Consider the following 24,404-nt stretch of genomic DNA (forward strand, 5'->3'; position numbering starts at 1 on the left):
GCCCACCCAGGGTGAAATGGTGACCCAGGCCCAGCTGGGGGGAGGAAGCTTTATGGATGTTCCAGCTGCTTCTCATTCGCACACCAGGCTCATTTGTGCCAGTTGAAAGGGCACAATAATAACAGTAGCAATTTAAATCGTGCTTCTCACTTTCCCCCCCTGAAAAGTGGTGAAGTGACTCACCACCACTGAATTGTCCCTCTCTAGCCACCCCCTGACCTCTTTGCAGCAGTCTAGGCTGGTTCTCTGGGGGCTGAGCTGGAAGCCAGTGCTTCCAGCAGTCCTTTAGCTATGACTGGTCTGACACCCCTCCCCCAATAAATGTGTTCCCCAAAATGCGATGTATTGTTTTAATTTGGATTTCTCAGATGAGGCTGTTTGGAAGGTATTAGAGCAGCATGAATCCCATTAGACAAGCACAATGCTCTCCTCCCATCACGAATAATACAAAATGAGGCCCATTCAGGAATATTTTCTGAGGAGGGCTCTGCTTGTTTTAGTATGTGTAGTTTGATATGGAGACGACTGTTTTGCTTGAAATTTACTGCATACCAACTTCTGGTGGCAATGCTGTAAAAATAGGCCTGGGGGAGCTGTGAAATCATTCCCTTACTCCATCCTGACCCCTCATCCCAATCCCCCTGCATACCCAATTCCCATTTCTATCTAGAAAATGCTCTTTCTCTGCTCTCTCTTTCAGCACCAGCCTAAGGAGAGCTCCCAGAACTGGAGCTGGTGAGGTGCTCATGAGCCTAGAGTAATTAAAGATTTTGAGGTGTCAACAAAGCAGGTAATTAGGTGGAGAAGGCATCAGCTGTCTAAGAGACAAAGAAAATAATTATGTAGAGCACTCTTGGTGCTGTCAGTAAACTCAAAAGAAAGATTTGTTGGGAAATGATACTGTTTGATAGAGACTTCAATGCCTAGCAGGTATTAGGGAGACTCTTGGTAAGGCTGCCTGGTATAGAGGAAAGGTTTAGGGAGCTTGGCAAACCTGGGTTCTAGAACCAACTTTGCATCCTATTAGCTGTGTGACCTTGGGGAATTTACTTAACTACTCTGAGCTTGATGTGTGATGTATAAAATAGCAATAATCATAGCTCTATCTACCTCATAGGGTCATTATGAGGACGCAAGGAGAGAATGCATGTAAAAGCACTTAGCACAATGCCTGGTACACAGTAAGTGCTTAATAAATGGTAACATTATTATTATGATCACTATTACTATTCTTACTATATACCTGGCATTCTCTATAGGAGTTCAGAGTTCAGAAGGAAAGAAAAATAATTGCTGTTATATATGATCACATCATGAGAAGTATGAAGAGTGTAACTACTGTGGCTCAAAAGAGGAAGCCCTCAACTGGGAGGGAGGGGTACAGAAAAGTAGAGAAAGTTTTGTGATTCTTGAGGTAGGTCTTTAAAAAGTAAGAGTTTGTCATGAGGCCCGATGGAAAAGGGAATCCAGGCAACTGGATCTGCCCATACAAAGCTCAGGAGGTGTGAAACACCCAGGCCCTGAGCAGATAGTTGGGCTCAGATGGGCATGAACTGGGACCTCCTGACGGGGAGGAGAGACGGGGGGCGGGCAGGTGTCGGGTGAGTGACCAAGAATCTTTCCAGTTTACTCCCACCAGCCCCTGCACCGCGCCTTAGGCGCCCTACCTGGCCAATCACGTGCGGCGCCCTCCTCTTCTTTCTCTAAGCAGTCAGGTAAGCTCACACCCAGCGGCCTTGCGCACACAGCAGGTGGGGGGGCGGACCCATCCCGGGCAGGTCAGCGGACCACCCTGCACAAGTCGCTGGCCCCTACCTCCTTCCTCGTCCCAATCCTGGGGCACACCCCCACAACAAATTAAAACACAACAACCAAGCACACGGTCACCTGGGTTCTTTAGACAATCCTGTGCTCTCACATAACACTCTGTTCACGCAAGTGGCGACACCCCTCCAAGACACACACGGTCTCCAGCCCTCCATCCAAGCACATACACTGACCACAAGCGTCCCCGTCACAAACATGAACACATCACACCCAGAGACACATACACTGCACTTTCACACAGAAATCTTTGAGCGCACACATCTAAGTAAGCTCACATAAAAAGACACCCTGCTCATAAACACACTCACACACTACACACCACAAGCACCACTCATAGACCCACGCTGACATAGCACATCTAACGCTAAACACACACCAAATACATATATACACACAAGATTCAACAGGCACACACACATACACACACTGCACACATACACACACCACAGCACCCAAAACCCCAGCAGAAACACACATCGAACACACCCACATCCAGACCGCACCCACCTAGTCACACTATAATCAGGCAGAAACGTACAACCTACAAACATGCACACATTAACACCACACAAACGCACGCTCCAGGTCCAAGCGCAAAACAAATACACTCCACACCGAGCACTCAGGCTAAAACATGCGCCGCGCACACACCCCACACCCAGCCACACACGGAACGCACACACAGACGCATCTCACCCGCGCGCGCGCGCACACACGCGTACATGCATACATACATACACACACAGCCCGCCCCCTCCTTCCCTCCAGGCGGAAGAGAAGGGGGCGAGGAGGGAGGAAGGGAAAGGAAGGAGGGGGGATGGGCAGAACGAAGGTGCGGGCACAGAAGCTCTTTCCCTTTTGACCCATTCACGCTCCTATTCCCCATTCCCAAACAAAGGGAGTAAGTGAGTTGGGTCCAGGTGGAATTCAGACGGAACCCAGGAAAATTGGAAGGTCCGGGGAATCCGCCAGTAGGCGGCGGCGCCAGGACTCCGCGGGGACCCTGATTCAGTGTACGGTCGACCCCTCTGGAGGCTCCTCCTCTCCGGACCCTCCCCCAGACCTCCACCGGGCCTTGACGGGGGGAGGGGAGGGGTGCTTCTTCCTCCCCTGCCCGAGAGAGTGGACAAATGTTACGGGTGGAGGGCTTTTTTGGTTTCAAGAAGTAAGGAGTTTACATCTGCAAACAAGCTTTTTGCGAAACATTTTCTAGTTTAGCTTGAAGACTTATCTTAATGGAGAGTTCACTATTTTGCAAAGCATCACATTTTCTACTTAAAATCACTGACCCCGCACTAGACACACAGTAGGGCGTTGTAAATGTTCCTCCCTCCCCCTTATGCCGCCAAATCTGGCGGAGCTATCTGCAGCCCAGCACCAGCTCGGACAACTCTTCGGCAGAGCTTTTTTTTCTTAGCATGCAAGTCTTCCTGACAACCGCGGCGTTGGCCGCAGAACCACCATCTACAGGGGGCAGTAGAGTCGCCAAGGTGCTTAGCACTTCTAGGGTCGTAGTCCCTACGGGAAATTCTGAGGTTCTCCTCCCATAGCGGGCTACAGGGGCCACTCCAGAATGTTCTGTGGCCAGATGACCATCTGCCTCCTGTCCTCTGCGTGCCTCCTTTCTGTTGATAGGGAATGAGAGTGAAGGAGAGGTGATGGAAGCAGGCCCCTGCCTCCAGCGGCTCACTGGGGACAGCATTGTGCCGTGCAAAGTGCATAGGCTTCAGAGTAGTGATAGTTCAAACCCCAGCTCTGCCACTTCGTAGCTGACTATATTGGCAAGTCAGTGACTGAGGTCGTGGGGTGGTTGGGCAGTCTAAAGGAGGAAACACATCTAACGTGCTTGTCCTGGTTAAGTTCCCAAAGATGTCCATTCCCTCCTCATCTTTATCAAAGGTCAAGATTTGGGAGTTTGGGGAGGAGGGGATCAGAGGCTGGAGTGGGGGACATATATGGCCATCAGATGATACCCCCAAGCCAGGGAAGAAAGGCTGAGGATGGACAGGGGTCAGTCAGTTTTCAGTTTCTTAAGTGAAATGCTGTGCTTAAGGGAAATGCCTGCACCAGTGATTTTAGTGACACCAACCACAGAAATTCCAGTTCACAACCCTAATCCTTTGGGCTATGGTGAGTCCCTTCTGTCCTCACCTCTACCCCTCACAAGGACTTCCTAATTCACTGTCCCGTGCATTCTTCTCCCCCTTTCCAAGTTGCCACATTAAATTTTTATTTAATTTGTAGTGAACACTCATTGGGTGCCAGTGACGTCTCCTCTACAACTCACCAGTGCCCAGCACAGTGCCAGGCACAGTACTATGGCTGTATACATGTGGCAAAGAGATACCCTCAGTGAAATCCCTTGGGCACACTGCGACTTGAGAGGACATAAGGAGTTATAAGGAATCTAGAGAGAGGACTCCACTGGCAACACTGTGGGGATAGAGGGCAACGCTTTTGGGTAGGGGGTTCTTCCATTCCTCCTCAAAGCCCTCCAGCTCTAAGCCTGCCTGGAAGGGCGTTGTCTCACTGCAGATGAGGCTTCTGCAGTCAATTAAGAAGAAAGCCTCTTTCCTGGAGGGCACAGGCCCTGGCCAGCTAGAGGGTGAGTCACTGTCTCACAGTTGGGCAGCAGAGGTGGCGCTAAAGTGGCAATGACTCAGTTCAAGATGGCATAGGGAGATTACCTGAGTGGTGATGAGAAGAAGGGTGAGGCAGAAACCTGAGCCCTTCAGGTTGGGACTAAGTGATAAAGTGTCTATATTCATAAGCATAGCTAGCTCCTAATCCACTTCCCCACTTCTACTCCTGCCAAGTCCGAAAGGTAGCCCTGGCAGCCTTCTTGGAGGAGGAAGTGCTGTGGAAAGCACCCTTCCTGAGGGGGTATTTGGGAGACCTGGGTTCCAATCCTGACTCTGCTACTTGCTGTGTAACCTTGGGCAAGCCCTTTTCCTTCCTGTGCCCAATACCAGAGGGAAATGAAGGGGGCAAGTGGCTCTGTGCCAAGCCTTGTGCTGAGTTCTTTACCAATGTTATTTCACACATTTTTCCTTATGGTGCTTTGTTGTGAGCATTTATCCCCCCATTTTGCAGTTGAGAAAACTAAGGCTGAGTGATATTCAGTGAACTACCTTCTTTCTAATTTAGCATGCAGTCTTTATGAATTTATGTTACCAAGGTAATCACTGTACCCCAAGCCAACAATACACAAGTCCTCTGCCTAAATTGACTCCCTGTGCACTCAGGTTCAAATTATACCTCCCAGCTGTCTCCAGCACCAACCTGTGCCACCTTCCCAGCAAGGCAGTTGGCTACCTGGGTGGGTTTCCTTTTTCATCTACTGTGACACTTAAGTCTTTCCCTGGCACATGAGCATAAGATCCCACATTAAAAAACAAGCACCACCAGAAAGAGGTACCCCACTATCAATCCTGTATCACAAGGGTGGGGGAACTGGCTGCAAGATACTGTAGTGAAGAAGGGGAGCAGAACTGCCAGGACCAGAAGGAGGGGCTGCAGAAAAACCCAACAAGAGAGAGAGGATGCCAGGGACAATTTGGACCAGCCTCAAACTGCTGCTCCCTCCCTTTCCCCCTCTCCTGATCTGGTGCTCTAGAATGTATAAAGGGGCAGCATCCAGCCCATTTTCAGCAGGAGGAGAGGGAGAGATCCTCTCCTTCATTGGAAGGGAAACCTGCCCAAAGCATTCAAATTATATTCCTGTGTTGGGTAAGATTTATTTAATGACTGCGGTTGGGGGGGCAGCGGGTGGGAAGGGAGAGGATGGAGGAGGGGCAGAGGGCATCTTCAGTAGTGATGGTGGTGAGGTAGTACTTAAAGGGGGAAGAGCGCCACCAGTGCTGCTGCCAGAGCCAAAAGCTTTCTCTCTTTGTTAGGGGACAAGGGAGACTTGCTACTGGGCTTCTGGATTTCATTTCCAGTCCAGGTTCCTAAAAGCTGCATCTGTGAGCTTTTGGAGAATAAGTCCGTGTCTTCCTGGGATGCCCCAGTACCTATGTCTGCCTGGAGTCAGCAACTGCCCCCCAGCCCTTCCCTCCCCTTCCTTCCTTCACGCCTTTGCCTGGGCTCTGCTTCCTTCTCCTTTTGCCTGGCTTGCCCATGTCTCTGACATTCCTGACTCTCCTCTCGTCTTTCTTTTCCATTCCACACTGTCCCTCTGTGTCAACAGCACTCTCTCTTTGTCCATTTACTTTTTCCAGGAGAGGAAATAATTCAAATGGGAGGGAGTGTAATTGTGTATTTGAAATTCTCCCCACTTGAGATCGTGCATTTATAACCCTGTATTACCCTTATTGTGTCAGATGAGAATATTTAGTACTTGTGGATAATATATTTTTGCTTGGCTGAATACTGATTTGTATATATGACTGTTGGGCTGCCGATTAGAAGAAGGCAATTTTGGAAAAGGTGTTGGAAGGTAAGATGATTTGGGCAGGTGTGGATGGCCTTCTGACTTCTCCAGGCGCTAAAAGGATAAAGAAAGATGAAGGGTAGAGTAATGTGTGTGTGTGTGGTGGGGGGAGGTTATGGAGGCCATTCTTAACCCGATAGCAGAGGACTTTGTGAAGTCAGCTTCTGTTTGCTCTTGCTGCTGCTCATTGAACTTTGACCAAAATGATTTTTTGGTCTCTGAGTTTGGAAGAGCAGAGGCCCTGGACAAGATGGGAAGCAAGGAGCCGGAAGAGTGAGGCAAGGAGGAGAGGGGATTGTTCCTTGTGCAGTCCCTGTATGCAAAGGGACAACGAGGGATGTTCCCTGCCCTCCAATGCCATACAGGTCAGGGCAGAAGGGAAGCAATGAGAGGTAGCAAAAAGTGTGCTGAGTGGGATCCGGGAGTTCTGGGCCTTCCTCTTGGCTCTGCCACTAATTAGCTCTTATTGTGCCCTTCGGTAAGTTTCTTAGCCATCTCAACCTCCACTTCTGTCTTTCCTTCACTTGTAATGTGAGATTGGGTAACATGGCCAGGGCAGCGGGAATTCGGAGCACTCAGATGAAGGGGCTGAATCTTGACGGAGAGATCAGCTTCGAATAAAGAGAGAGAAGATTGTGGGGTACAGTGAGAAACAGTGGGAGTAGCCCAGGGAATTTAGCAAACAGGTATGCGTAAGGCACTGAGCTGTCTCCTGCGTGGAAAATTGCTATGAATCAGCCCCTGCCCCACCGCGGAAGGCTTTACAAAGAGTGGGGGAATCTGAGCAGCAGAGCTAAGCGCTTGCAGAGCCTGAAGCTCGTCCCAGGACGGGTGGTGGCCGCGCAGCAGGACTGACCAGAGGGTCACGCAGATACTCATTCTCTGGACGGACCAGGAGAGTCGTCAAGAGGTAGTGCAGGGGCAGCGCTCCGGGGGGTTGAGCGCAGCCCCCTGAGGGGCTAGAGTGGGAGGTGAGGGCACTCCAAGTGGAGGACCCGACGTGAGGGAGGGAGAGGAAGCCTGCAAGCCCTGAGCAAGTAGCCCAGGTTTTCGCGTTCAATGGCTGAACGCCCGCAAGAAAGATTTTATTTTTCGAATTCTCGGCGGGGGCGGGCAGCGGACAGGGGTCTTTGCGTGCCGCGGGGCTTTGTTTAACTTTGCAGGTCTGCGCTATCTGGAGCCTCATAGGGGCGGGCGCGCGTGGCGCAACCCAGCCAGAAGGCCGCGCTCCGCAGCGCCTGGGCGGCCAGAGGCCCAGGACATCCCTTCCAGGTGGAGGGCGCAAAGTCCGCGGCCGGTCCGTTCCCGTCCCTCTTCCACCACCCTTCCCCTGCTCCTCCCTCCGCGGTCACCTAGCTCTGGGTCAAGGGCCAACTGCAGGGTTGGGGCTCCAGGAGGGAGGGAGCTGGAGACCCTCTTAGACCATCCAGCCCTCCCCGCACTTGGGATTGAGGAGGGGCGGGGGCGTTCTCTTTTTTGCTCCGCGGACAGCTGCGTGGTGGTCCCTGCGTCCTGGAGTTGGCTAAGTCCGGTAGAAGAATCAAGGACTCGGTAGGTGTGAGGGCGGTGCTCTTAGATGAACTGGGTAATAATAAATTACACTGGTTGTGCTTGGGACTTGGAGAAGCTCTCCGACTTAGCCAAGGCCACTCAGATGCCTAGTCCTGGTCTGCAGGTCTAGGGCTTTTCTTCACTGCAACATAGCCAAGACAGTGGTGTAATTTTGAAAGGGGATAGATAGGTAGGTAGATAGACAGACACTGATATTTTTAAAAATACGGTTATTGTAATGTAGTTTCAAAATACCATTCCTATCATGAAAACTACCGGGAAAACATTTCCCACAACCTCGATTTCCTACGACAGTCACTCAGACAGGAGTTTGAAAAAGAAAACTGGTAGAAAATTAGATGCTTGTTGGGGGAAATTAAGATCAAAGGAGAAGACAAGCAGGTGGGAGTGGGGAAACAAAGATGGAGGAGAGGTAGCTCTCAGCCCAGATTCTGAGAACAACTTCTTTTTCTGAAGGTTTCCTTGACAGGCCTCTGTCCACAGGGTTTGGGGGCGTGCCCTCACTGGTCATTTTGGCTCTCGAGCCCACTCTGTGGAAGCCCCAGCTATGGTGTGGAGGGGCAAATGCTTGATGGCCCTTCCTTTAATTCAGAGTCTTATTTGCCTTCTTTCTGATGTATGAATACATTGGAAAGGTCTATTCTCTCTCTCTCTCTCTGTGTGAAATTCATATGTGAGGGAGCATGAGGATGTGCATGTGCATGAATGTCTGTGAGAGGGAATGTGTGTGTCTGAAAAGAGTGTGGGAGAGGGGCTGGGGGGTCAGGGGAGTTGAGAAGATGGGAAAAATGAATCAGCGTTTACTGAGTGCGTGCTAAGTAAGTGTCTGTCCAGTGCTGGTGGACCTGAGGAAATAGTTCATAGTATTCCTTAAAGGAACAGAGAAGAGGAAATGTGTTTAAATTAGTGCAGGGAAGGATGATGTTAGACCTTTGGGCTTTTCTTGATAGTCCTTCAGGCTCTTGACATTTATGTGAACTCCAACTGGGCTGCAAGGTCCCAGAGGCAGGAAGTAGGGCTTTCCACTTCAGACCGCTTCCCCCTTTCCTTCACCAACCCTACTATGGGTGGCTTGCTAACTGTGCTGAGGAAGCTAAAGGTGGAGACGAAATCCTTTCTGTGACAGTTCACATTTTAGAGCCTAGACTAAATCACCACGCTCACCCCCACCACAGTTAGCTGCCTTGCATCTGTGATCATGAAAAACCCAGTGAATAAACTGTTTAACTCATCCCGTCTGTAAGTGTGCTTCCTGCTGACAGGAAGTGAGTACCCATTTTCACTTGCAAAGAATAGTTCAAGGACACTGTGCAATGGGGACACTATCTGCCTCATTCCACATAGAAGCACTTCTACTCTTAGATAAACAGGACAATAATAAATTAAGCTTCTTCCTCTCAAATTTGACTCTCAGGTATTTTGGAGGGCAATTCCTCACCTTGCTAAAGCACTGGAACCTTTGGTGTATTCTTTCTGCCTTTTATTTCATCTTTACCACAGCCACACCTAAAGGGTATCATGATTTTTATTTTGTAAGGTGATGGACTTGAGGCTCAGAAAAATAACATAATTTGCTCTAAATCACTTGGTTGGTGAGTGTGGGAACTTACATGTCGTGAGGCTGGGATTTGAACCCAAGTTCCAGTCTGTATCTCAGGATCTCTGCAGGATGCCATGCTGTCAGGTGGGGGGTTAGCTGGGGTGGTAAGAGAAATGCATAGGACTTTCAGTGCCTTTTTCCTCTATCCACTCCTCTGCTCTACCCCTCATAATATTTTTTCAAGGCCATATATATTTTTATTTCTATATTTATCTGTCATCTATCATCATCTGTCTTATTTATCCATCCTATTTATCTCTCTATCTAATGGACCTAGCAATCATCTACCTTCATTCCCATTTCCCAGGAATAGTGTAAATAAATAAGACCTCAAAAATCCAGCCACCTCTTGGGGAAAGAAAGTAGTTTTTACTCAGAACGTTCCAGTTCCAGGCAGCCAGTGCTGGTGATGAACAACAAGAAATACTGTAGTTTGGTGGGAAGGGCAAGGCTGGGCCTGAGGATATGTAGGGACAACTGGTTCCCAGATTATATTCCTCCATGGCATTTTTGTGCAACTTCACATAAGTCACAGCCTCTGCGGCCCTAGTTTGTTGTTATCTGTAAAATGAGGAAACATATCCAGTCTATCTCCTTCCCAAGGGTTGTTGTGAGAATAAAATGGCATGATTCATTTATCCATGAATCATGACTAGCTGTTTTAATTACAAGACCTTTATGTTCTCTTAAAACCCTCAGAGTTTATAATCCTATGACGCACTCTGTACACATGTGTTGTGCACCTACTGTGTGCGGAGACCTGGAGATCATGGGCATATGGAAAGCTTTTGAGAAAATGAAAACCATAAGATAATTTAGGTATTTAAAAAAATGTTTACCTCCTGTTGATGGACCATCTTATTTTTTATTTTTTCTACCACAATGCAATAGAAGCTGCAGCCAAAAGGAAAAAAAAAGATAAAGGTGGCACAGCTTGTGATGCCAGCACTACTAAGCACTCTGATGCATACTGCAGATAATAGTGGCAATATCTGTACCTTGGATTTGATGTCACATCACCTTGTTTACACTATCTTTTGGGGTGTTTATAGTATAAAGATTGTCTTTCACCATCCTGAGCTTTAGTCAATACAACTTTCTCTTTAGTCAATACAACTTAAAAGGGCACCCCATGTCCTACATTCTACAAAAAGGTTGTAATTTGTGGTAGCTGTCCGCAATCAGATATGACCTCCCCTGGCTTATTGAATCTAGGTTTTGATTATGTGTCCATTTTTTAATTTCATTATTTAGCTATGCATTATTTTGCAGCTATTAACAGCTAAGGTGGATGAGCCAGTAGAAAGAGCCCTAAGACTGAGAAGAACTGGGTTCTTGTGTAGATTCTGCTGTCAAATTGCTGTGTGGCCTTTGGCAAACCCATCACTCTCTGAGCTTCAATTTTCTGAACTGTAGAATGGAGACTTTGGACTAGATGATGACTAAGGTCCCTTTTATGTCTGATCTATTCTAATACTCTAAGTAGTTCCTGAAACATTCTTTCTTTTGAAGCCACGACTTTTCTCTATATTTTACCAGTGCTACCTCCAGTTTATGAACTTCTGCTATGGCACAATGGGCTGACTCCACATACTGAGAAATGCTGTCCTCAAATTTAATTATCTTGGCCATCATCAATGCCTAGGACAAAAAAGAGTCATTTTGTTCATCACAACTGCAGCCTTTGCTGAAATGGAGGTGGTAGGATAACAACTTAAAGGCTAACTCATTAATGCTCAGGGATGAATGAGGTAATGTGCCAGCAGACCAAGTTGGTGTCGAAATGTTTCATTAAGAGACCCGAATCCCTTTCCAATGTTGTGATATATTAATGGGGATATCTTTATCCATTGTCACTGCCTGTAGACATTGGAATAACATAGATGCAATGCCTTCTAGGCACCCAGCCCCATCCATTATCAATTTCTCAAAACTCTGAGGAGCTCTCTGAGGCTTAGAACAAAATTCTTATGGTGCCATAAAGTGCCTAATATGTAAGGATTCAAATAATGGCATCATTGCAGACCCTTTTTTCTCGTAGTTGTTTACTAGTGAGCACTGCACCATCCCTAACTATTTGATGGTGACAATGGAGTAAATTAGTCCTCCAAATTATGAGGGCTGTAGAATTATGCCTAGCTGAAAGCATTTGTGTCCTCTCAATGTCGAAGCAGGTGACCTTTCTGACGTTAATTTGTTTCTCCATCTGTGCGGTGCATTTTGGGAGGACGTGAGGAACAAGCTTGATGCCAGTCATGTGTGTTTCCCCCTTTTGTATTGCTGAAGACTTGATCTGGGTGTCCCTTTGCTCTTTGTTCAAATTCTCCCTCAGTATCTGCTAATTTTCTAGCCACTTTAATGATCTAAATGATATTCTATGTTCTTTTGCTAGTGACGATGTAAAATTGGATGGTTTGAAAGAGAAATAAATTTTGAGACACATAAGCATTTTACTAATTTGAATAACATTTGAAAAATTTACCTATGCAGTTAGTTTTTCTAAATTTTATGAGATGCTTTTTTATACTTGACCCTAATGCCATTGGAGATTGAAGAAGAAAGATCTATTCCCAACAGTCTCCCAAGATCTCTTTACCTGTTTTAATTTAATTCAAATTTAGTAGAGATTGAACAGAGTAAGACATTGGATGCATTGATACAAATTCTAATTTTATGTAATTACTTTTGAAACCGGATATTTTCTGGTAAATTCAGGCCTTCTGTGAAGTACCTTGTATATCAACATGTTTATTAAAAACCAATGCTAAATATCACACATACATTATTCATTTTATTCTCACACAACTGCTGAAATGGGTACTGCATCATTTCCCCATTTTATAGAAGAAGACTCTGAGGCTCAAAGAATTCAACTGGTTTTCCTAAGGTTACACTGGTAAGAAATTATAAAGCTTATCTTTGGACTCAGTTCTATTTAGTACTACCTGCAGTGGCCCCTACAGATATCTACCTTCGAATATTGTTTTTACAAATGTCTCAAATTCTAGGCTGAAACGGACAGGGCTTGTTTTCATATTACCTCTTCAGTACATTTTTGAAATCATGGTCGCATCAGGCCAGTGCCGTGACATGCCGAAGAGGAAAGGGGAAGACACTTTGGAGCAAGTGAGGTCTCTTGGCACCTTGTTCCCTGTGAGGAGCCTCCTTTTGCATTCAACTTGGAAACTCAGGCCTGAGGACAAATATCAGATAAAAGAACCTGTTACTTGCCTCTCTCATGGTGTTGAAGTCTGCTTACTTGTCCACCCTTCCCACCCTGCCCGTCTGCTTCTTGTCTGGGCACACTGGCCTTTCTAACTATGCTTCTTCCTGTCGTGTATTCATTCTACTGGTGCCTTGAGGGGGTTTAAGGCAAGCAAGACAGTGTCAGTTTTGCTGGCAGAACTGCAGCATGTGATTGTTCTGAAGTTTAGCCGTGTATCTTTGAACAGAAGGCAATGACAAATGGTTTATTCTAAGGCCTTTGATTTCCTTCAGAGTGGTAAGCATCTAGGCTGACTCATCTCTCAAAGGCTTCTCTCTCTCTCTCTCTCTCTCTCTCTTTCTCCTTGGCTGGTGCTGTTTTGAGGTTTTCTTTTTTGTTCTTACCTTATTTTGGGGGAGGGGGAGAGGGAATGATTTTCATCTTGATTTTCGGGGGAAAGAGCCAGCTATACTCTTTGGAAGACCAGATCTGGTAAGCCTTGGCAAGAAGAAATAGCTGCAACTCCAAAACAGGCACAGAAATTTCTGAATTGGGGCAAGGGAAGAGGGGGAAGCTATGTTTGAAAAACTAAGCCAGGGCTAGGCTATGCTTTTCAGGATGAGACCCACAGCTAATGGGTTCTGGACCTTCTACTGTGAATGGGGGATTGCTAGAGACTTAGTCTGGGACTGTGCTTAGGTGCTGGGCATGTGCCTTTGGTTAAAATGGTCATCTTGTGGATGCAGTTTGGTGGCTGGGCTTAAGGATGCACTTTGGGTCCAGGAGATGGTGCTTCGCAGTTGAAGGAGCTTTAAAAAATATCCATGCTAAGGATTTTCCTCTTAGCTCAGTTCAAAAGCTATAGAAAGACTCCTCATCCTTTCTCATACTTCAGTTATCTGGCAAGCATTTATATCTGACATGTGTGACTTTGGCCATTAAGGAAAGTGGGTAAAGGAGAATTTTAGAAAAAAAAGAAGGGTGGGATTCATTTTTCCTTTGGTCAGTGCTCATTTATATAGATTATTGAGTGATAACCTACCTTTTCTCTGATTCATGGCTTTCTCTGGAGCTCTACATTACCTAATCTTTGGAATTTAAAACCTCCCCTTCCAATATTATATAGTAGAATATTTTCATAAAATTGCATGGGAAAGATGAGCTCAGAAAGATGACATGTGACCACTTTCCTTCTCATCAAAAGGTTTAGTTCCCCATATCCCAAACTATCTTCTCTGTTAGGAACCAGCATCTACACATTCACCCAAACCATAAACTTCAGAGCTATCCTAAATTCTTTCCTATCCAGGAAATAGTTTTTTTAAGGAAAAAACTCCCCTAAATCCTGTCAGTTCTGCCCATAAAATCAATTCCGTGTCCCAATCCCAGTGACATGGGCTTGTGTCACCATCTTTTGCCTCCTGGCTGATCTACCTACTTCAGGCTCTCTACCTAAACCAAGCTTTTCCCTGCTCTCTGTTATTTTTCCAAGCTGCAGCTCCAACTTTGTCACTTCCCATTTAAAAACACTACAGTAGTTCCCTATTGCCTTCAGGAGAAAGTCCAGTTCCTTAACACATCTCACAAGGCCATTCGTGATCTCATCCCTGCCTATCCACATTTATCTCTTTCCATCCCCTTTTACGCAGCTTTAAGAATCTAACAACCTGGTTCCCATCTCCTTGCCTTTGCACAAACTGAACCCTTTCTGGACACTCACCCCTCCCTGTCTTCAGGCAGAGTTAGATATCTTTTTCCTCCTTTCTGCTCTCACACTACTTTATGTGTATATTGGACGACTGACTTATCACAAGGTTTTGTAAATTGTTGCTAACTTGTGTGTCTCCTTCCCTGCACTGATAAATCTTTTATGAAAAGAGTAGTATTAACCTGCTCATATTTGAATCTTTAGTGCCTGGAACAAAGTGGGCAATTAGCACAGGTTTCTTTTTTCTTTTTAAATGAGTGTATGAAAGAACAAATGAGTAATAGAGGTGAGGATGTGCAGACAAGAATGCTGTGTGGGGTACAGGGAGATCCTCACTGGGGGTCCTGTGCAGCCTGGGAGATGGTGGATGCCGCACAGAAGGGACATATAGAACAAGTTTCCCAATACATTTAGACAAACTTCAGTCTGATCACTAATCCTGTATAGGGACTCTGACTAGAAATGCCCTGGAAATGTTTGTTTGTTTTGGTACAAACTGATGTTTTATCATGAAAAATTAATATAATCAAGTTGCACATTTTTTTTGGTAGAGAAAAGGGAAAACAAAATTCCCACCACTTAATACTGATACTTAGTATTTGGGCACATTTCTTTCAGTTTTTTATTTTTATGCATGTTTTTCTTCACATAGTTGCAATCACAGTTAATACAATTCTGTATTTTGTATTTGTTTAAAAACTCTTGGTAAACATCACTTTAGTGATTACATAATTTTCCATATGTGGCCATTCCATAATTTATGTAACTAGTCACATTGTTGGGCTAGCTTTTCTCCCTTTAATTTTGTAGTATTATGGCTCATGTACATATGGTTTTTCCTATCTGTAGGGAGATTTCATTAGGATAGATTCCTAGAAGGGGAATTACTGGGTCAAAGGGCCTGGCTCCAGACTCATGTGTCCAGTTTGCTTTCTGGAGGAATTGTACAAATTTATAGGGCTCCTAACCTAGATGAACATGCCCATTTCACTTACCCAACCTTGACAGCATCAAGTATTATCATTAAAAAATAAAAATAAACCCCATCAATGTTTTAATTAATTAATGGAATAGTTACCGTATTCTTGTCTCATTGTGCATTTTTTAATTGTAGGTTGGTGGGGTTTATTTATTTATTTATGCTTAATTAGGATTTCTCTTTTCTGGACTGTCAGTTCAGGGCTGATTTTTTTCAAGTTGGAGTTTTTTTTTTTTTAATAAGCAACCAGAAGCAGCTCTGCTTGAGGGTGAAGCCGCCTCCCAGTTTTCCCTCCCCTTTTACACCCTCCCCCCCATAGTTCTCTCCACCAGGTCCAGTGACAATTGGATGATGCAGTCCTGATGATCATCCAGTCCAGGATGGGTGGCTGCATTCCTTTTCTGAAGGCAGTAAGGACACGGTGCCCCAGAATCATGCCTCCTTTGCTGTTGTTGTCCGCCTTAATTTCTTTAGTGAACGTCCTGGGAGGAGCCCCAGGACACAATCCGGACCGCAGGACCAAGATGATATCCATACACAGCCTCTCTGAGCTGGAGCGTCTGAAGCTGCAAGAGACTGCTTACCACGAACTCGTGGCCAGACATTTCCTCTCTGAATTCAAACCTGAAAGAGGTGAGCAGTATCCCGGAGTGTGGCATCCTCGCCTTTGAGCGAGTGGACCCCCCGGGCGGGAGGGGACAAGTTGGGGGTCCACGAGGGTGGGAGGGGCTGCTGCCTGGCTGCAGATCTGGTGGCGTTCTCCTGGCGCCTGGAGAACTGAGGAAGCGAGAGTTGGAGGGTGCTTGTTGAATTGCGGAACAGGTAAAGATTAGTTGAGTTGGGTCGAAGGCTGGGGGCTTGAGGGGCAGTAAGACAGGCAAATGTCAGGGACGGACAGTGGACAGGTGAAGAGACAGATGCTCCAGGTGCAGTGCCAGAATGAGTGAGAGCGAGATGGAGACGCAGAGGGACCTCCGACAGAGGGCTGGGACAGAGACAGCACGGTTGAGAGACGGAGGGTAAAGGGAGATAGCGAGACAGTGAGAGAGCCACGCGCCACTCGGACCAGAGAGCCAGCGGGCGGGCAGCACATGCGGCGTTGGCTGGAGGCGCGCGGGGAGCGCGGTGCCCCTCGGCTGACTGCGGGGGCGAGCGGCCAGAGCGCAGGACGGGGTGCGTGCGGGCCAGGGTCTGGGGCGCGGCGCAGAGCCTGCAGCGAAGGGAGGGGCCGGGGGCGCGCGGGCCGAGGGGCGCCCCTGCAGAAACGCAGAGCGCAGGGGCGGGAGGGTCATGAGCGCGCGCAGCCTACCCGGAGCGCGGCACAGGCGAGGAGACCCTTCTGGTTGCTGCTTCTGCGGGGGCTGGAGTGCGAGCACCGCGGGTGTTGCTGCCTCTCCCGCCGCAGCGCGGAGGAGCCGAGCGCATCCTGGCGCGAGCGCGCCCGCAGGAACTTGGAGACCCCACTGGGGCCGCGAGGCGCTGCAGGCACAGAACCTCCCCTGGCCTGTTGCGCTGTCCGGGCACCTCGGAGCCCTGGAATTTATGTTCTAAGGGTTGCGTTGAGCTCCTGGTGCGTAACAGGATGTGCGGTGCGCACGCGGCATCTTAGATGGCCTGGTTGGATTAAATCTTGGAGTCTCACGTGTGGTAGATAGGATTTTTCCCGTTGTCAAATAGGGAAACTGAGGCTGAGAGAAAACGAAACACTCTTCGCTGCCTGGACAAACCTGCCCCCCGCCCTCGACCCCCGCCGCATCCCTACGGATGAATGCATTGAGATGTTTTGGTCACTTACGAAATTCATTTTGTATGAATGCATGCCCTTTCTTTTTCTCTTCCTATAGCTCTACCTACTGACCGTCCGAACACTTTGGAGAAGTGGTTTCTGATTCTGAGAGGACAACAGAGGAGTGAGGGCCCTTGTACTTTCCTTAGGGAATGGGGGGAATGCTGCACCCCTCTTGTATTGTGTCCCTGGCTTCTGTTGACTGGGAGGTGCCCACTGCCCCTGGGGACACCTACACCCCCTCCCAGAAATCCCGTAGGCAATAATTTCTGGAAGTGGTGCAGTAGTTGCACACGCATGGGGGGGGCGGTCCCATCAGATCGGCCTGTCTGTGGATTCACCCCAGACAGATGGCCCAGAAGAAAATACCCTCTTTGTTTCAAGTGGTCACCTCCTGGGGGAAGTTAAGGGACCTTGAGCTCCGTCGGGGTAGTTGAGTGGAGCCAGGTCCTTCCACTAAACCACTGCAGGGTCTTTCTGGCTCACTCCCCAGGGAGGGGCGCTGCGTGTCTGGAGGGGTGGGGTCAGCTGCTGAGGGCGGTTGCTCAGAGGAGCTGCAACCCCTGCAGTTCCTCCTGATTTAAGCGCTGCAAAGCGTTGACATTTCTCATTCATTCTCTCCCTGGCTCCCAAGTCATATCACTCAAGACATTTGGCATTCCTCTGGAAGAGGTACTGGTTAACGAGCTGACCCGCCGCAAGCATCTTGAACTGAGAGCCGCGATGCAGATTGAGGAATCCACCGGTCAGGCTGCGGGCGGTCGTCGGGGAAACGTGGTGCAAAGGATGTTTGGCCGCATCAGGCGCTTTTTCAGTCGCAGACGGGATGAGCCCTCCTTGCCGCTGGAGTTCACTCGCCGTGGGCGTCGAGTGAGTTAAACCCTCTGTGTTTCAGGCAGGGGCCCTTCCTGAGGTGTGCAGGGATGTGGGGCGGGAGGGTCAAGCCAATGTCCCCAAAGGGAGGGGGAGCTGTTAGAGGGTTGTAATTGGCTTGTCACAGAGAGAATAACTCCTGTTAAGAATGTGACGCAGTCTTCAAGAAGGTCTGAAGCGACCCTCCAGCTCCCCCATTTTAAGATAATTTCTGTTTCTCCACAGGGTGCAGTATCAGTGGATAGTCTGGCTGAACTGGAGGGTGGGGCCCTGCTGCTGCAGACCCTGCAACTGTCCAAGATTTCCTTTCCAATTGGCCAGAGACTTCTGGGATCCAAAAGGAAAATGAGCCTCAATCCGATTGCTAAACAAATTCCCCAGGTTGTTGAGGCGTGCTGTAGCTTCATTGAGAAACATGGTAAGGGGACCGGCCAAAAATGATGGTTAAATCAAGGTAGGAGGCATTAACGTGACACAATGGTGTTGTAGAAATGGGGAGAAAAAAGAGATCACAGAATGAAGGGCTTGGAACATTCCCCTGCCACCAGTTGGAGTCAGAATGCAGGGAGAAGGGAAATACCCTGCAGAAGGGGGCCAGAGGCACTTAGCATTCCCTGGTCTTTTTTTTCAGGCTTAAGCACAGTGGGGATTTTCACCCTGGAATACTCTGCGGAGAAAGTGCATGAGGTAAATTGACTGTGTTTACACTTTTGCTCCTTGAGTGAGAAAAAGCAGGTGAAGCTGGGGTGTCCCCCTAGACCAGAGGGGTGTAACATGCCTAGTAGGGGGAGCAAGGTCATCTTTCTAGCCCACCAGGCACATCATATTACCAGCTCCTTCCACTGAAGCCTGAGACTTATTTGAAGGAATGACCAGGAGAGAACCTGTGGTGGGCAGGGCAGACAGTCCACATATTGTCTCTCTTTTTCTAGCTCCGTGAAAAATTTGATCAAGGTCTGGATGTAGTGCTGGATGACACTCAGAATGTGCATGATGTGGCTGCACTCCTCAAGGAGTTTTTCCATGACATGAAGGACTCTCTACTGCCAGATGATCTGTACATGTCCTTCCTCCTGACAGCAAGTGAGTCTTCTGCTCTTCCTTGTTGGAGAAGGAAGGGAAATAGTACAGGGGTCATAGAGGTCTAGGGACAGAGCTCAAGCTGCAGGACCCCAAGGAACTAAGACAGAATGAATATCAGAAGATGAAAACACCTCTCAAGATTGCTTTCCTTTTATTTCTTAATATTCCATTGTAAGTCTGTTCTTTGGAAATTCATCTAGAGCTTCCTGAAGATGTGTGTGCCCTTTTGGGGCAAAGAAGAACCTAGGTTCTGTAGAGAGGGTGTGATTTTGATGAGAACACTTCTTGGTTTTAGGGCTTCTGAGCTCAAATACTTTGGGAATAAGCAAAGACAAGATGCCTAGGTACTTTCTTCATAGCCTTTAACAGTTTTCAAGCATAATCGTATCTCTCTTGGTATTAGGCTGCTGCCAAGGCTAGCCCTCTGACTCAGTCCCTGTTTTCCTTCCTTTAGCTCTGAAGCCACAAGATCAGCTTTCTGCTCTGCAATTGCTGGTTTACCTGATGCCACCCTGCCATAGTGACACCCTGGAGCGTCTGCTGAAGGCCCTGCATAAAATCACTGAGAATTGCGAGGACTCTATTGGCATTGATGGGCAGTTGGTAAAAAAAACTCTGGGAAAGGGTAGTGAGAGCTGTAGTAGGGGACATGTGTGGGGATGTATGAGAGAGACAGAGAGATGGAGGAAGAAGGAAAAAAGAACAAAAAGAGACACTTCTATATATATATATAACTTCCATTATTACCTCAATCACTTTCTGCTTTCCTTTTCCTAGGTTTCAGGCAACCGTATGACTTCCACCAATTTGGCCCTGGTGTTTGGATCTGCTCTCCTGAAGAAAGGGAGATTTGCCAAGAGGGAGTCCAGGAAAACAAGACTGGGGATTGACCACTATGTTGCTTCTGTCAATGTGGTTCGTGCCATGATTGATAACTGGGATATCCTCTTCCAGGTAGGTGGGAAGTTTTGGACACACTTCCTTCACAGCTCTCTCCTATTCACAAGGCAGGAGAGAGTTGTACATGCATCCCTGAGGGATTTGAAAGCAAGTAGCCACAAAATATCCCAGTCTAAAAATTCTTCCTGCATTAGCTGGTCATGGTGCCTTCAGTCCCAGTTACCTGACAGAGATGAGTATAATTTCTTAAAGATGTTGTGTAATAAAGGCTAACATTGCTCATTTTACCTTCAGGTGCCTCCTCATATTCAGAGGCAGGTTGCTAAGCGTGTTTGGAAATCCAGTCCTGAAGCTCTTGATTTTATCAGACGCAGGAATTTGAGGAAGATCCAGTGAGTGTTTTATTGGTTTGTTTAAGCTGAGCCTGAAACAGAATCTCCTATGGTGGCTTTAAAGCCCAGACTATCCTAATGTTAGTCAACACAAGTATATAAACTGACTGGCTTTTTAAAATTCATTCCCATTCAGGAGTGCACGGATAAAGATGGAAGAGGATGCTTTACTTTCTGATCCGGTGGAAAGCTCTGCTGAAGCCCGAGCTGCTGTCCTCGCTCAAAGCAAGCCCTTTGATGAAGGTCAGTTCCCTGCTGGAGGTCAGGCCCTTGCTGAAGGTCAGGCACATGATGAAGGTCAGTCCCCTGGTGAAGGTCAGGCCCTTCCTGAAGGCCAGGACCTTGCTGAAGATGAGCCCTTTGGAGATGAGTCCTCTCAGGAAGATGTGTCAGATGAAGAACTGGTATTTGAACATCTCAATGAAGGAGTATTCTTTTGGGAAGGTCTTGCAATCCCAAATCACCTTGAGATTCAAGGCCCACATCTTGAAAGCATACCAGAGCTTGATGAAGAAGATGATGATGATAATGACAATGATAATGATGATAACCTGTGTTTTGATGATTTTCCTTCTCTTGAGGGTATTTTGGACTTTGATGGTGAAATTCCAGAACTATCTGAACTCTCAGACATTGAAGAAATACCACATTTTGATATAGCACCAAACCCTGAAGAAGCCCCAGATGTGCAAGAAATCCCAAACCCTGGAGAAAACCCAAACCATAATCTTGAAGAAGGACCAGATTTTGAAGACTACCAAAATCTTGACCTCTCAGAAGTTCCCTCTATTAATGTAATCCCGAACAATGAAGAGGCCTCAGATACTGATGAAATCCCAGGCAATGAAGAAGCCCCAGACACTGATGAAATCCCAGACTATGCAGATGCCTCAGGCAATGATGAAAACCCAGATTCTGAAGAAAACCCCAATCTTGAAGACATCCTGGCTGTTAATGAAATCCCAAATGATGAATCCTCAAATGCTGAAGAAATTCCAGACCATGAAGAAGTCCCAGTGGTCAATGTGATTTCAGACTCTGATGAAGAACCTGATTTTGAAGAAGTCCCAGCTTTTCATGTCCCAGGCCCTGAAGAAGCCCCTGGTTGTCATGAAATCCCAAATCTTGAAGAATCGCCAGAGATTAATGGACTCTCAGACTCTGAAGAAAATCCCAGTCTTGAAGAGGTCCCAGCTCTTAATGGAGCCCCAAATGAGGAAACCTCAGATACTGAAGAACTTCCAGATCAGGAAGGAACTCCAGAGGTCAATGATATTGCAGGCTGTGAAGAAGACTCCAACCCTGAAGAAATTCCAGCTCTTCGTGTCATAATAAGCCCTGAAGTTGTCTCTGATTTTGATGAAATTCAAGACCAGGAGGAATCCTCAGATGTGAGTGGAGTCCCAAACAATGAAGAACACTCAGCTACTGAAGAAATCCTAGAACATGAAGAAACCTCTGATGTCACTTTTGCAGACAATCCCAATCTTGAAGAAGATTCAGTTTTTAATGTGGTTCCAGAGCTTGAGCATGCTCAAATTCAGAATGAAATTCCAGATTCTCAGGAAGACCAAACCAACAATTTTGAAGAGGATGAAGTTACCAATTTGGCCCCAGAGCCTGAGGATTTCTCCTTTCTCAATACTATTCCAGACCCTCAGCCAGACATAGTTGTCAATCTTGAAGAAATCATGAATGTGGAAGGAGTACCAATACCTGATGATCTTGACTCTAAAGAAGTTCAGAGTCCAAAGGCAATCCAGTTCCATAAAGATGATGCAGATGCCACATTTCTTGTAGATATCACCACCTTCCTTAAAAACAGGTCTCAGACTGGTCAAGTCATGGACTACAGGTCCTTCCCAGAGTCATTGAAGACCGACACCAGCTTTCTCTCCACCATAAAGTGCTGTAAGCTTCCAACTCAAGCTTTGTTACTCATTTGCTTACTAAAATTAATCAGGCTGGTAGTAGGGTGGTGGCGGTTGTTAGGCCACCCTCTTCCCCGCTTGCCTGGTAGTATTGTTTATTTTCTTTAAACATGGGGTATCTGCCTCACTCTGTTCTCTAACCCAGCCCTCTACTCACCACAGCTTCTGCAACAAGCCTAGATTTAACCTGTGTTCTACTGTTAGACTGCAGTTTTTTAACATGTCAAATGAGGATAATCATTTCTCCTCTAACTTCTAGCCTCATACTGTATTTGAAGCTCAAAATTAGGTCTTAATCCTTTGGGTGCTGTGCAAAGTATGAAGTCTAGAAACATAAGGAGTTAACATTGTTATTATTTTCCAGGTTCTTCTGAGGAGCCAGCTGTGCCTCCTGGCATTGCCCGTTTCCAGGACGATGAGAAAGGAGTGTATAATCCCTCCATTCTGGAGCAAGACCGCCCATTGCTCCGTGTGCCCCGGGAGAAGGAGGGCAAAACTGGCATCGGCTACTTCTTCCCTTAGATGTTTTTCCTTCTTTAAGTTGCCAGACAGGGGGAAAGGGTGGGGGTAGACCTGGGATGTAACAGGAAACATTAAGGAGAGTCTTGAAGGTAAAGATCTGAGAGTGAGAAGGATTTCTACCTGATGCTCGGGTCAGGCTGAGAATTCCAAGCATACTGCCGGCCCCTTCACTGGGAAAGCTTGGTCCCTTAGTTGGTAAGAGCAGAAATATTTCTGTGCCATTCCCAGGCACCTTGGTGCTACCTTGCCTTTCCCTTTTACCCCTGATCCTGGCTTTACTTCACTACAGCCCTTCCTTTAATTGATGTGACATTTGTGGTAAACACCTGTCCCAGAGAAGCTCACAAATCTCGAGGTGCTTTCCCTCCCCCAAAGGGAATTGCATGCTTTTCCTGATTTTCCTACCCTCCTCCTAAGAGCTCAATTGGAAAGGCCCTCAAGAGGCATGCTAGGAAGTTAGGTCAGCCTACTGACAGCTGACAAACAACTAATGCTAAATAAACCATGTTACACCAACTCATAGCCGTGTCTCTGCAGTAGCTCCACCCCCTCAGGATTTTTCTGCCACAATTATTTAGACCAATGGATCTTCAAACAGCCGCTCCCAAAATTCTGTGCAGTTTTGTCCATGTTATACCAAAAGGGCAATTTCAAGTGTAAGCCTAACTTTTCTGAGGTCAAAAGTTAGAGGAATAATTTGACATTATTACCTGGATCTGATTTATACATAGCTGGTGTTCACACCCTGTTGTCAACAAAACAGCTAATTAGGTAGGGACACATAGTACCAAGTAGTTAAAGTCACCTGATTACAAAAGATCTAATCCATTGTCTCTTTAGTTCCTGTATGCAGGATGGTGCAAATTCTTGAGACATGCTCTGGTAATACACAGATATGGGTTGTGCACGACATCCAAAATTATAACTGATATTGATGGGTAACAATGGCTAAGGTCCATAAAATGAAGAATGTATTGTATTGAGGGATAGAAATTGATCACACAATGGGTAACAACCGCAGAACTCGAAGATTTGTGATTGTTAAAACTTCTCTGGCGTTTAATCATTAATAAACATCTGTATTGTGACAGCAGCATGTTCGTGACTTACTGTGTGTTTTTATTTTTAATTTGAAATTTTTTTGGCGAATAGGGAAGCTGTGACTGGAGCATAAGATGAGGAGGAGATGGGAAATAATAATTAAGAGGAGATAACATGATGATGATGAGGGGAAAGTGATGGAGTGAGTGAAACAAATGGAAGGGGATAACATGAAATACGGGATGGAGAGAAATGGAATAGAGGGGGTGAGGTGGAATAAAGCAGACAGGTAACATGAAATAAAGGGCAGTGATGGAGAATAGAGAAGGAAAGGGGATGATGTGTAATAAAAGAGGAGGTGATGGGAATAAAAGAAGGAGTCCTGGGGAGAAAGGAGGGGGTGATGTTGGAAAGGAGGGGATGATAAAAACGATGGAGCGAGTGATATGGAATAAAGGGGGCAATATGGAATAAAAGAGTGGGTGATGGGGAATAAAGGAGGAGATGATGGGGAACAAAGGAGTGAAGGTAATAAAAGTGGGAGAGATGGGAA

At 46.8% G+C, this 24,404-nt stretch overlaps 1 protein-coding gene across 7 annotated transcripts in view; it reads left to right on the plus strand.

Annotated features, from left to right (window-relative positions):
* Window positions 1-23,901, plus strand: part of ARHGAP36 (Rho GTPase activating protein 36) — a 162,170-nt gene extending 138,269 nt beyond the window's left edge. For 3 of the 7 annotated variants that reach the window (XM_036931211.2, XM_057495830.1, XM_036931207.2), the window contains 11 exons: window positions 15,798-15,956; window positions 17,168-17,233; window positions 17,744-17,979; window positions 18,208-18,400; window positions 18,614-18,669; window positions 18,915-19,065; window positions 19,520-19,668; window positions 19,843-20,019; window positions 20,260-20,357; window positions 20,494-20,600; window positions 22,653-23,901. In XM_036931211.2, coding sequence (XP_036787106.1) covers window positions 15,848-15,956; window positions 17,168-17,233; window positions 17,744-17,979; window positions 18,208-18,400; window positions 18,614-18,669; window positions 18,915-19,065; window positions 19,520-19,668; window positions 19,843-20,019; window positions 20,260-20,357; window positions 20,494-20,600; window positions 22,653-22,810 — 1,500 coding nt within the window. In that variant the 5' untranslated portion in view covers window positions 15,798-15,847 and the 3' untranslated portion in view covers window positions 22,811-23,901. Of the gene's footprint in view, window positions 1-5,486; window positions 5,557-6,484; window positions 6,738-6,915; window positions 7,170-15,570; window positions 15,957-17,167; window positions 17,234-17,743; window positions 17,980-18,207; window positions 18,401-18,613; window positions 18,670-18,914; window positions 19,066-19,519; window positions 19,669-19,842; window positions 20,020-20,259; window positions 20,358-20,493; window positions 20,601-22,652 lie in introns of those variants that run through there. The other 4 variants (XM_036931213.2, XM_036931210.2, XM_036931214.2 and 1 more) reach the window with 4 other exon arrangements.
* Window positions 23,902-24,404: the final 503 nt, after the last annotated feature.

Source organism: Manis pentadactyla, chromosome X (genome assembly GCF_030020395.1).
Source record: "Manis pentadactyla isolate mManPen7 chromosome X, mManPen7.hap1, whole genome shotgun sequence".
NCBI lineage: Eukaryota > Metazoa > Chordata > Mammalia > Pholidota > Manidae > Manis > Manis pentadactyla.